Raw genomic sequence first — 12051 nt, forward strand, 5'->3', positions numbered from 1 at the left:
TAATCTGAATCCCAATAAGATGTTGCGACGTATTCATCATTACAAGATTTATGTCGGATGCTGCGTATTTTCATATGATTGTTCTCTTCGCACATACGATTCAACGCCACATTTAACAATTGTGGTGTATTGCACCACAGAGATTTTGCAACACTCTTTGGTCTTTTAACATCGAGTCCCCGCAGCTTTTCTTCGAGTACGTTAGCCTGAACTACACGCCAGTTCCATTCAGGTGTCATTTCATATTTGTAACGTAACGTCGATTGTAACGGTGATTTGTGTTGTTCGAGTATTCGAACTCGAAAAATGGTTCCACTCTGACATAGCTAATGGATTACGTTATTGGTTGGTAGACATTAGTGACACTTTATACTAACCACTCTGAATGATTTAATTTGTTCCTTTATGAAGTATGCACGATAATATTCGTGGTTCAGTTGCATAACACATCTTATACTATTACATATTGTACTAGTAAAAAAATCTTTAGGGTACAAGTGCATATACGTCTTTTCGGTTAGACAAGATAAGACCCGAATTTAATTTGTACCATTTCTGAAGTACGTACGATAATATTCGTGGTACCATTGCATGCCTTTCTTATACATGCGCCATGTTGTACTAGTAAAAGTGTCTTTATGGTACAAGTGCATATACATCTTTTTAATGTGTAAAATCAAGATAAGGAAAATCAAATCAATGTTCAAATTAAAATAATTTTCACCGAATGTGTCCATATTACAAATACGTTTGCTAATGTATTTCTCAACTACCCACATATTACTTTCCGACTTTCTCCCATGAAGCATCCACTGCAACCTTGATCCCATCGGCGACAAATCACCTTATATGTTTATTTTGATGACTCGGCAACCTCGATCTCACGACGGTTTTTATGCTGAAAATTCGCACTGCTTTAATCACTCCAGCCTTGTCATTGAAAAGCACGTTTGTGTGGAGATCCATTAGTCTACTTTCATCCCGAATTGTTGTACGAATTTCAGCAAGATCCCTTATAAGGGCATCCACACCCAGCGTACATGGCAAGTGATCAAGGTAGGGAATCTCCCTAGAATGGAATGTCAAACGCAACTGGTACCCCGATGGTCTCGCAGTAGGTGGAGAAGATATGGAGCATGCTCAGTGAAGGCATCATGTTCCATTGTCAAATCTAGTTCCTCATTGTTACTATTATCTGTGAAGGGTGCTTCATCGCCTGACTCATCGGCGTTGTTGTCGTAGTCATTATCATCTTCCTCACTCTGTGCATATGCATATCGTGATTCAATATATCATCATCCTCTAACTAAGTTAGGATAGGATTGTCATGTTGCTCATTTTACCTGCACAAACGATCAACTAATTAATACTCTGGACATCTCAATACAATTTATTAGCTGTAATGCTTAAACCTATTATTCATAACTTGTATATTCCCCATGATGCTGAGTCCCGGATGAAAAATCATTATCCATCCTTTCAAAACTAAAAACATATTTCAAGATTGTCAAATTGGTAATGACTCGAGGATGGACCAGCATAATCCCTCCCTCCAAAACTAGGTAGATTTTCATTGTTAGTTTTTTTATAACTAGTAAAAGGTCGATAACCTTTATGAAAGAAATACATATTGTTATTATATATAGAAAATAAATATTTACACTATAATCAGTAAGTAAGTATTTACCACTTAGACTGTGAATCCTGTAAATTTGTCGATCCTCCATGCTGCTGCATTGGCGAGAAGTTGTGTCCTCTCTCCTCGTTAAGCCATGGAGATACGTTCAGATCAGGGCAGACTCTTTCGTAGGGAACCTATTATGATAAAACAACTCTAAACACCTCCAAGAGGTTGAGTGTTAGTTGTAGTTTTCGGAACATCAATCATATTAACGGCTTCGGACCTTACGTACATTTCCAGCATGCTTATCACAACATCCTCGTGTTCGTCCAGAGTCCTTAAAAGATTTGGCAGAGTTTATCGTCACCGATGTTAAACTCAGCATAACATGCCACACTTTGTGGAGTAAGAGAACACAGATATATTCCGATTACCTTAAGATTTACCAAATATTTATTCACACTCATTCTTTTACGTACCGGAGATACTAATTTTTGGTATTTCAATGTTTGTGAAAATTTAACAACACTTTGTGAAGAATAACTATAGTGCACCGAGTTATACTCCACCATAGCCTCACCGCCCCAGAATAACGCAAGTTAAACTCTTCTCTCATCCGTCATTATAGAAATGCTCAGAGGGAACTTCGTATAGGTTGATGAAGATAAATAGAAATATAAATAATGTTGAAGAAAAATGGCAAACTCGGTTCAAATTCACTCAAGAATGACTTCTTCACGAATGAAAAATCCGACATAAGTAAGCAACTAAAACTGCCGTAGGCACATAAAAAATGTGTGTACTATAGGTTCTTTGTGGTATAATTTTCAGGGTTGTGATTCAAACATTCAGAAAATGAGCATATGGCGCATGTTATTCATGCGCTATACCTGATCATCATCGATGTTAAAATCAGCATAACAGGCTACACTTTGTAGTATAAGCGAACACAGATATCTTTTGGTTACCTTAAGATTCACCAAATATTTATTCACACTCATTCTTTTACGTACCAGAGATACTAATTTTTGGTATTTCAATATCTGTGGCAATTTAACAACACTTTATGGAGAATAACTATAGTGCACCAAGTTATACTCCACCACAGCCTCACCGCCCCAGTATAACGCAAGCTAGACTCTTCGGTCATCCGTCATTGTAGAAATGCTCAGAGGGAACTTCGTATAGGTTGATTAAGATAAATAGAAATATAAATAATGTTGAAGAAAAATGGCAAACTCGGTTCAAATTCACTCAAGAATGACTTCTTCACGAATGAAAATCCAACTTAAGTAAGCAACTAAAACTGCCTTTGGCACATAAAAAATGTGTGTAGTATAGGTGCTTTGGTATAATTTTCAGATTTGTGATTCAAACAGTCAGAAAATGAGCATATGGTGCATGTTATTCATGCGCTATAATTGTATTTTATAGATATTATAGCACAATTACCTGGGCAATTATTTAGAAAGCCAGAAAATTTGTACTGTAGAAAGAAAATGTATATCGCATAAAATACATAGCGTTATATGTTCTTAGGCTAACAAACGGACGTTACATTTGGCCGTTAGCAAGATGTTGTATAGAGCATATATTTCATGCTCCCTTGTTTTCCCCTATTTTGATCGTTTGAATTCGATTAATCACTACTTTAGTTTCGGACTCTTGCTTCTCCCATCTAGAAGATGGTTCCTAGGACAAATTAAATTAAGACAAAAGAGTGTTGTCTAGGGGTGGGCATGAAACCCAAAAAATTGAATTCCGAACCGAACCGAATTAATTCGGTATTTCGGTATCGGTTTATTCGGTATTTTGATATAATTCGATATTAATTTTTTGGTATTTCGGTATTTTGGTACGGTTCTCGATATTGAGGTTTCGATACTTCGGTATACTAAATATTTTAAGTAAACCTAGGTAGTAAAACTAAGCCCAAGTCCAACCCTTAAGCCCTAGCCAGTAAAACTAAGACATGTCCAACCGAACACTGAAAGTAAAAATGATCATCTTTGACATTACGAGTGGAATATCATTTCCATTGAATGTTGATCCTGGAATTATTACTCAGCCATCCTTGATGGATCTATTAGATTAGAGTGTAAAGATTCAATTATCTGCTTACACAATAAATAGAAGAACTTGTCTACAGTACTCTACGAACGAAATCAAAATTTATTAGCAAATCATTCACCATTTGAAGATATTATTTCTTTATTGTTATTACTAATAACGGCACCAAAACCGTACCGAAATCATATCGCACTAAACAAGAAAATACCGAACTAATTTGATACGGTATTTGATATACACAATTGATATACCAAATATCGAAGTATCGAACCGTAATTTTTAAATACCGTACCGAAGTACCAAACGCCCACCCCTAGTGTTGTCAACAAATAATCGTCAAGAATGTATAAAAATGAAACTGATATGACAATTATATCCTTCGAATAAAAAGATATCCTTCACACAATTTTGAACCCCATCCGAAATCCAAGCGCATTTTTATCCTCCAAATTGAAATAACCAATTCCAATATAAAAATTGACTACTCAAATATACAAACCATTAATTATGTACTACATAGTAAATTTAGTCATGTAGGCTTCCTTTTCCCTTGTATTATATGTTGTCAAGTTTCCTTTCTTATAATGAAAATTTACTCAATTTTTTCTTAGTATTACTGAAAGTCTTTAGGAGGAAACAAAGGAGAAATATTCTCAAAGATACTTCGGAAAAATTGTCTCTATTTCTTTGTCTGCTATACATCTCTATGGAGAGGATTAGAGGAGAGGTTAGAGGGCAAAAGAAATACTATAAAATAAAATTTTAAAACTAAAAAGGAATGAAAAGGTGAAAAACTAAAAGTTTGGGGAAAAATAGCAATAATGGCCTGGCTCTAGCGATAAAAATTTATCCGCGCTCAAATATTTAGACCAAGCCAATAGTAGCTATAGTAAAAACTTCTTTTGTTATTCTTGACGAGGTCGCGCCACCCAAAGAGAGCTAAGAGCTCGAAGCCTATGGAAATATTCAGCAATTGCCAAAAAGCACCTCGCCGCTTGACGACTTGTCAAAATTTGATGCAGCCGATGAATTGTTTGGTGCCTCAAATTCTCAGCCTGTAAGTAAAAAATAATCATTAATAAATTATTTTCTTTGGTCAATCACTTGTACTCCATATGTCTCAATCTTTGTATGATATTTCTTCCTTTTTCGTCTATAATACAAGAAGATGTTATTCATCAATATTTAGTACAATAACTCAACTTTAATACACAAAATGAGACAAGAGAGTATTAAATACGTAATTAAGTAAGAAGTCAATTCATGTTTGACTTTTTATGCTTTTATGTAAGATTTTTAAATCACCATAAGTTTTAACAAAATAAGTAGCACCCTATGACTATTGAGACTCTGGTTGTTATTGATTTGATGGTTGAATTGACTTGAGAGCACGCTCGTAACATTTTATTATAAATTCAGAATGTGAAAGTATTTTTATTTTTTTGCAATTTTATTCCCTGCTGTGTTTGGTTGGTATAAAATTTATACCGCCAACCAAATACGGTATAAATTTAATCCCAGACTTAATCCAAGATATCTCATCTTATCCCATCAAACTTGGGATTATTTTATCTCACCTCTCATATGGTATAAATTAGTCCTGAGATTATAATTCCGCCATAATTTAGTCCGCGTACCAAACGACGGTAAGGCATGTTAGTTTCCTTATGCTATATGTTGGATATGAGCTGGGAAATCGGAAATTTTAATGTTATAGAACATGTACACAATAACCGGTGGCGGGACCACCTTATAGGAAGGGGCGTCAAATGATACCCCTTCGCGAAAAAAATACATTATGTAGGTAAGTAAAAAAATAAATTATATGTATATATACTATGTATTGACTCCCCTTAATTTCCTGGTATGTTTACTTTTATATATTTTGACACTTCTTAACCAAAATTCTGGTTCCGCCGCTTACAATAACTACTTCAATATTCATGAGAACTAGTAATGACTTTGAAGAGAGTCGAGTTCATGACCCTGATGTAAATTTTTTGTAAATTTATTCTAATAAAATCTAGAGTTATGGTACGTGGATGTGTGCTCTTTCAAATGTGTTTCTTAAAAAGGTTTATGGTTATGGCTTTATACAATATGAACCATGAACTTATATTTTTGTATCCCTCCCCTATTTGGAAGCGTGATAAGTTGTACAAGATTGTGCTCGCGTTTTCTTTTGGACCGAAATTCATGCAAAATGACATTCAGAAAAATTATCTAAACACTCGCATTACTTGTTAGATAACTATAGAATAAATATTTTGATTGACATTACTTGGGAACCAAATAAAAATGGTAACTAACCAAATATCATATATTGAAGTTTACTGATAGTGTAATTTTGTTTACATCTTTATTCTTTAGTGTATATAACTTAAATGGCATACTCTACGAATGGGTTTTAAGCTCCTGCTTGGGTATACATTGAATGCATTAAATGGGTGTGTGTGTGTGTGTATGGAATGAGCTGTGAGAGAAAATTGGTCATAGATGGAGTAGGTTTTCCAACTAAAGTAGGAGTAGATATACATTTTCTTCTCCTCGGCCCTACCAATCTATCACCATTACTTAGTGTGATATCTTATCTCATACACATAATGCAAAAAAGATTTATTTTAGCGCTAAATTCTGAAGAAATAAAAGATAACCTCGAAAAAGCACAATCCTTTGTGATATAATTAGAGGTTTAAACATATTAACACTAACAATGCAAGAATTATCCGTATAATTTAATACTATGTGTTTAGAAGATTGTCTATCTTATTTTTCGGGGACTAACTCCATCAATTATGGGCTGTTACCAGTAGCTACTTTTATGTAAATTGATAGTATAAAAAGCCTTTTATACTACCGGCATTCATAAGTTAAAACTTATAATAATGTAAGTTTTCACATACCTGTCTAAAAAAACCTTCAAGAGTGGAAAGTTTGTTGATTGCAAGGGCCATTTGGCCCATGTAGTTAGCCATGTTTTGAGGGCAATTAGCCAATGCATCAGAGACAATTGTGTCTGAAAGAGACTGATTCAGAGCTTCCAGCCCTAGTGAAAGGGCACTCTCAGCTTCTTGCGTTGATTGTTGCAACCCACAAATCCCCACAAATTGTTCTTCTGTTAATGGCTCAATCTGACTCAGGATAATCTAATCATGCATCATTAGAAACAACAAACCAAGATTAACTTATCGGGATATACATAAAACTCCCAAATATATACATCTAATATTCATCCATAAAAATTACGGAAAATGAAGTAGTAACAAACATGTCTTTATGTACTTCCCTCATCTTTCTTAATTTGTTCCATCACCAACTAAGTTGGATATATATACATAGTCTTCTTTGCTGAAAAGCAGAAATGAGGAAAAACAAAGACAAAAGAAAGACAAGAAAGCACAGATTTATCTTAGGCAAACTAGCCAGGGTTTCAATGATTCTTTAGTAATATCGATTACGGTGTTTGTCTTCTTTTATTATCTCTCTTAATTTCTTATAATACAGTGTAAAGAACTTTATATTTGTATCTTTTACTGTAATTTTTTATATGCCTTTCAAATATTTTGAATGATTAATTGTTGTGACTTATAGCACTTTTTATGTAATTTTTAAATTTATTTAAAAAAATTAAGCATTCCATATCTGAATATACTGTCAAAATTAAGAAATTTAAATCATGTAAAGCAAAAAGTGTAACATAAATTGAAAAAGAGGGCATAGTTATTAAGTTATACTCCATTTGTTTTAATATTCAAGATAACTAGATGTTTTACTTATTATTGGCAGTCACAAGTAATTATTTTTAAGGTGATATGATGATATAAAAATTATTTTTAGACATACTTTGATGAGCTCGGATGGCCGGAAATCTCCCATCCAAATAGAACAGCGCTCGGCCGGAGTTTTCCACATGCCGGAAACAAGATGAAAGACGTCGGATTTTGCAAGCATGCTCTTGAGGTTCATAATCTGGTCGTAATGTGTCAAACAATTGTCGACATACATCCGAAGTTCGTTCTCCGGCAAATGTTCCTCCACAACTGCACTTCTAAGCTCGCAAATGAGACGATGATGTTCCTCCACCCACCTTGCGTACTCCATATCAAAAACCGCAGCATCTAAATCCATAACAAGTTGAAAAAAACATAAAGCTACAAATATGAATATCTGCTATCTATAGTATGACAGAAGTCATTTTCCATGAAAAATATACCGTGAAAAATATTTTTTGATGTTTGATTGATGAGTGCATGCACGGGAAATATGTTTATGAAAAATGTATATTAAAGATTGGTAATAATATTTAAAATATTTTGATGAAAATTTTGAATACTCCATCTGTTTCAATTTATGTGAACTCATTTGACTGGGCACGAAGTTTAAGAAAAGAGAGAAGACTTTTGATCTTGTGGTGTAAAATGAGGCACATATATTTTGTGGCTATAAATCATTGTATAAAGGTAAATTGTTTTCAAATAAGGAAAGAGGTCATTCTTTTTAGCACGGACTAAAAAGGAAATAGGTTCACATAAATTGAAACAGAGAGTAATAAATATTAATAAAAATGTCTAAACATTAGTTAGAGTTACAAGTAACATGGAGTTAAAAATCAATTACTTGTTCGAGCCTTCAGTTACTGGTATGAACAAGAGAAAGATATTGAGAAATTTTAGCTTGGATCTTCGATCTCCTATGTTAGAGACGACATAGGGTTTATTTAGGGGGAAAATATGGTAGATTTTCGGGTTTGGGGAAGGGATTATAAAGAATCCGCTTTTCGACTGTTGGAATCCTCCATGTCGGCAAAAAAATCAATCTTCACATATTTTTGTTTAAAGTCACGCTATATTACAAGTCAACAGTCTGTGTTTAATTGGCACACATGCGAGGATGTTCGCGTGCCTGATAGGAAAGAGCCAAACTTTACGTGTTTATGTAAAAATCGGTGTCAAGTTCCGTTGCCTGTTCATGTATTTGGCCTAAATTTAAAATAAATTTTTAGAAAAGACCATCGGCCACAAGTGAGGGAAAAGTTAATTTTCTTCATCTTAATAGTACAAAATTCTTTTCTTTTGTAACAGAACACCTAAAAATGACTTTCCCATAATAATGAAGATAACTTCTATTATACCAAACACTTTCCTAATTTATGGGATTCAAATTGTACCTGAGCTCATGCTGCCCCTATTAACAGGTAGGGTTTGGTCTCCTCCTAAAAGAGCATTACCCCCAAAATGGAATCCCTACAAATATTTGATTTTTCTTGGGGTCATATTAAATTTTTTGTTGTGAATATAGAAGCAACACCAAATGATTCTATGAATAAAAGATTTATAATAGGATGAGCTGGTAAGGGAAATTAAATTTTATTACTTGAGATCTGGCCCTTTGTAGTTCTTGTTCTAACTGGGCAAGCCTTACTCTACTTGACTCTAGCTGCTGAATATAAGCCTGCAATGGAAGAATAAATAGATGAAATAAATTTCCATAAATTAAACAATCGCTCAAAGATGACCCTCTTGTGTTTTAACTGTCAAACCAATATAATTAGTGAAAATAATTAAGCAAATGAATTACAGTACCTTTTTCCTAAGTCTGCTTTTCCTAGCTGCTTCCCTATTCTGAGCAAGTCTCCTCAATGTCTGAAGAGAAAAGCAATTAACTAAAATTGCCAAACACAAATATTCACATAGAAATTCAAAACAAGGAGATAAGCATAATATTGCAAATCACGAGAATGACTAGTGTTACGAGATCAATTATGAGGGGAATTCTCTGAAATTATCCCAAAAAATAAATAAATAACTCATAGAGAAAAGACATATATTTTCTCAAAAGATTAGAAACCACAAGTCTTACCTTATGATCTGGTATTTTAGGTGCATCTTTCTCTGAACCTGAATTTAGACCCTTCCTGTTCCATTCTCGCTACCACCACCAATAAAAACTTTTTAGAGGAAATTAAATAAAAAGAGAGGAAAAGGAAAAAATTATAATTTATGCGACACTATTATTTTTAGAGAAGTTAATAAAGTTCTTATTTGATCCCCATCTTCATAAATAGTTTGCCTCTCGTACTTCAAAATCCAGCCACATAAACTGGAACGGCGGAGGGTAGTATTTTGCTAAAGAAGAAATCAATAAAACATACCTTAGCAACTTTTGGTTCAGGTCCAGAAGCTGCAGAAAGAACATCATTTTTAGAATTCGTTAACTCCATTATAGACGGCTGAGATGATTTCTGGGAACCACTAGAAACCAATCCAGTATTTGCCTACCATAATCAGAAAATAACAAGCCATTAGTTCTTAATTAGAAAACAGCATGAATATGAAACTAAATGTTATATTGGCTTTCTATGCACATATAAAAGTTAGACCATCTGTCCAAGTCTTGGTAGACAAAATTACTTATACTAGTAACAGGTAGGATATTTTTCGTGAAATTAGTTGAAGTACAGGCAAGCTGTTCCACTCCAATTATCAAAAAAATATTTAACTTGTTATCCATGTTTGATTTTGTATACCTTAGTTGATGATGGCTCAACATGCATGGGCTGTGATGGGAAAATGTTCAGAGTCGGTGGTCTCATCTCAGAATTATTTTCTGCAAATTATATAAAGGAAAAAAAATTGAAGTTAAAAGCTATAAAGATCATGAAATAGAGGAAAAAGAAAATATTTCATTTGTAAATTTTACTGTACAACCTGCTTTATGAATTCTTATATCTGAAAACATAAAGGAATAGAATAAAATCAAAAAGGGAGGAAACAATATATATCTTCCCTTATAATCAGAAAAAAAAAAACTTGCTTTTGATTCTGTGAGGAAGTGGTCAAAGGACGTACTATCAGATTTTAAATTTGCCGAATGTGCGTGAGAAAAATAATTGAGCTCGTACATTTAAAAGTATAATGAATTCAAGGGTAAAAAATGCAATCAAATTTAGAATTCTGAATCGCGCCGTTGAGAGAAGAAGAAAAATGAAAGGAAGGAGAGCTCACCTCTTAGATGGTTTGAAGAAGGATCTTGACCATCAAGGTAAAGGAAAAAGGCTTGATCTAGTTCACCTAAATCATAATTAGCTCCACCAGTATTAATGTCTTTGCTTCTGCTCGTGGATCAAAAACAATAATTAACTCAAGAGAAATATTGGAGAAATCAGATTTCTGTTGTATCCCTAATTTGAATTAATCAACAAAAAGAAAAAATATAAGTACTACATAAAGTTTCCTGGAATGACAGATGATGTAGAAGATGACTGCTGTAACATTCCAAAAGAAATCTGATGCTGAGAATTATGGAATAATAAATGTTGCTGATGATCACTGCCAAAAGAAATCTGATTATCACTTTCAAGCCCCATTTTTTATAATTATTAAAACTGATAGCTTTCTCCTACACAGCTATTTATAAAATTGCGACCTCCCGAGTTCTTTATAGAGAGTTGTCTTGCTGTTCTAATATAGGTACGTCGTTTTACTCACTACATATATATAGAGATAAAATCTAAGACAGCTAGCACCAGTCGGTGAGAATACTAATTTTTGTGAAGAGAGGATAAGGAAATGAAGAATTGAATGCTAAAGAAGCAAACGGACAAAGTTAATTTAAGCTTTTAGCTAGTGAAGAAGAAGAAGAAGACGACTTTCTTTGAATACAAAAAAGAAAATATTTTCTTTTTCAGATAAAGCGGTAGGTCTTGAAGGATATCCAGAGTTTCAGCATCTCTCTCTCTCTCTCTAAAAAAAATTGTTCTAAGTCAAGTTTGGGCTCTATGGAAACGGACGTTTTTTGAGCTTCCTTGTTCGACTATCTCATTGTTGCATATTGTGAATTGACCTTTTTGCCCTTTCTCTTCGTGGTTATTATATTACATTAACATTTCATGCAGCTTTTTGAACTAATACGCAGAAGTTGAATATATGAGTATGGCATCGACTTACTGTAAGTACAATTTATAATACCCAACACAATGGCATAGATCAAGAACATTTAAAAAACAAATAAGCCGATATAACAATAACAACAACAATTTAATTGTAATGCTGCAAGTGGGTCTGGGGAGAATAGTGTGTACGCAGACTTTAATCGTACCTTGTGAAGATAGAGAGACAATTCCGAGAGACCCTCGACCCAGAAAAGTATAGTCACAATATAATTGAAAAGAAATACATCAATGGACAAGGCATGTAAAAAAAACAGTAGCAAAGAGCAGTATCAACAGCATGATAATAAGACAATTAACTATAACGACCCGACCGGTCATTTTGAGCATTTGCACTTCACTCGTAGTTTGAGAGCATGTGTAGCTCCGTATGATGTATTATGACTTGTCTGAATCGTCGGTTTTGGTTTTC

At 33.8% G+C, this 12051-nt stretch overlaps 1 protein-coding gene across 1 annotated transcript; it reads right to left on the reverse strand.

Annotated features, from left to right (window-relative positions):
- Positions 1-4436: 4436 nt before the first annotated feature.
- LOC104117603 (bZIP transcription factor TGA10-like) lies at positions 4437-11461 on the reverse strand. The gene is made up of 11 exons (XM_009628674.4): positions 10915-11461; positions 10696-10802; positions 10218-10297; positions 9843-9965; positions 9551-9619; positions 9274-9333; positions 9065-9142; positions 8859-8934; positions 7535-7809; positions 6595-6837; positions 4437-4746 (listed from the first exon to the last, which is right to left on the reverse strand). The coding sequence occupies exons 1-11, from the start codon at positions 11055-11057 to the stop codon at positions 4597-4599; spliced, it is 1404 nt and encodes a 467-aa protein (XP_009626969.1). The 5' UTR covers positions 11058-11461; the 3' UTR covers positions 4437-4596.
- Between the last annotated feature and the right edge of the window lie 590 nt (positions 11462-12051).

This window comes from Nicotiana tomentosiformis, chromosome 12 (assembly GCF_000390325.3).
Source record: "Nicotiana tomentosiformis chromosome 12, ASM39032v3, whole genome shotgun sequence".
In the NCBI taxonomy this organism is placed as follows: Eukaryota; Viridiplantae; Streptophyta; class Magnoliopsida; order Solanales; family Solanaceae; genus Nicotiana; species Nicotiana tomentosiformis.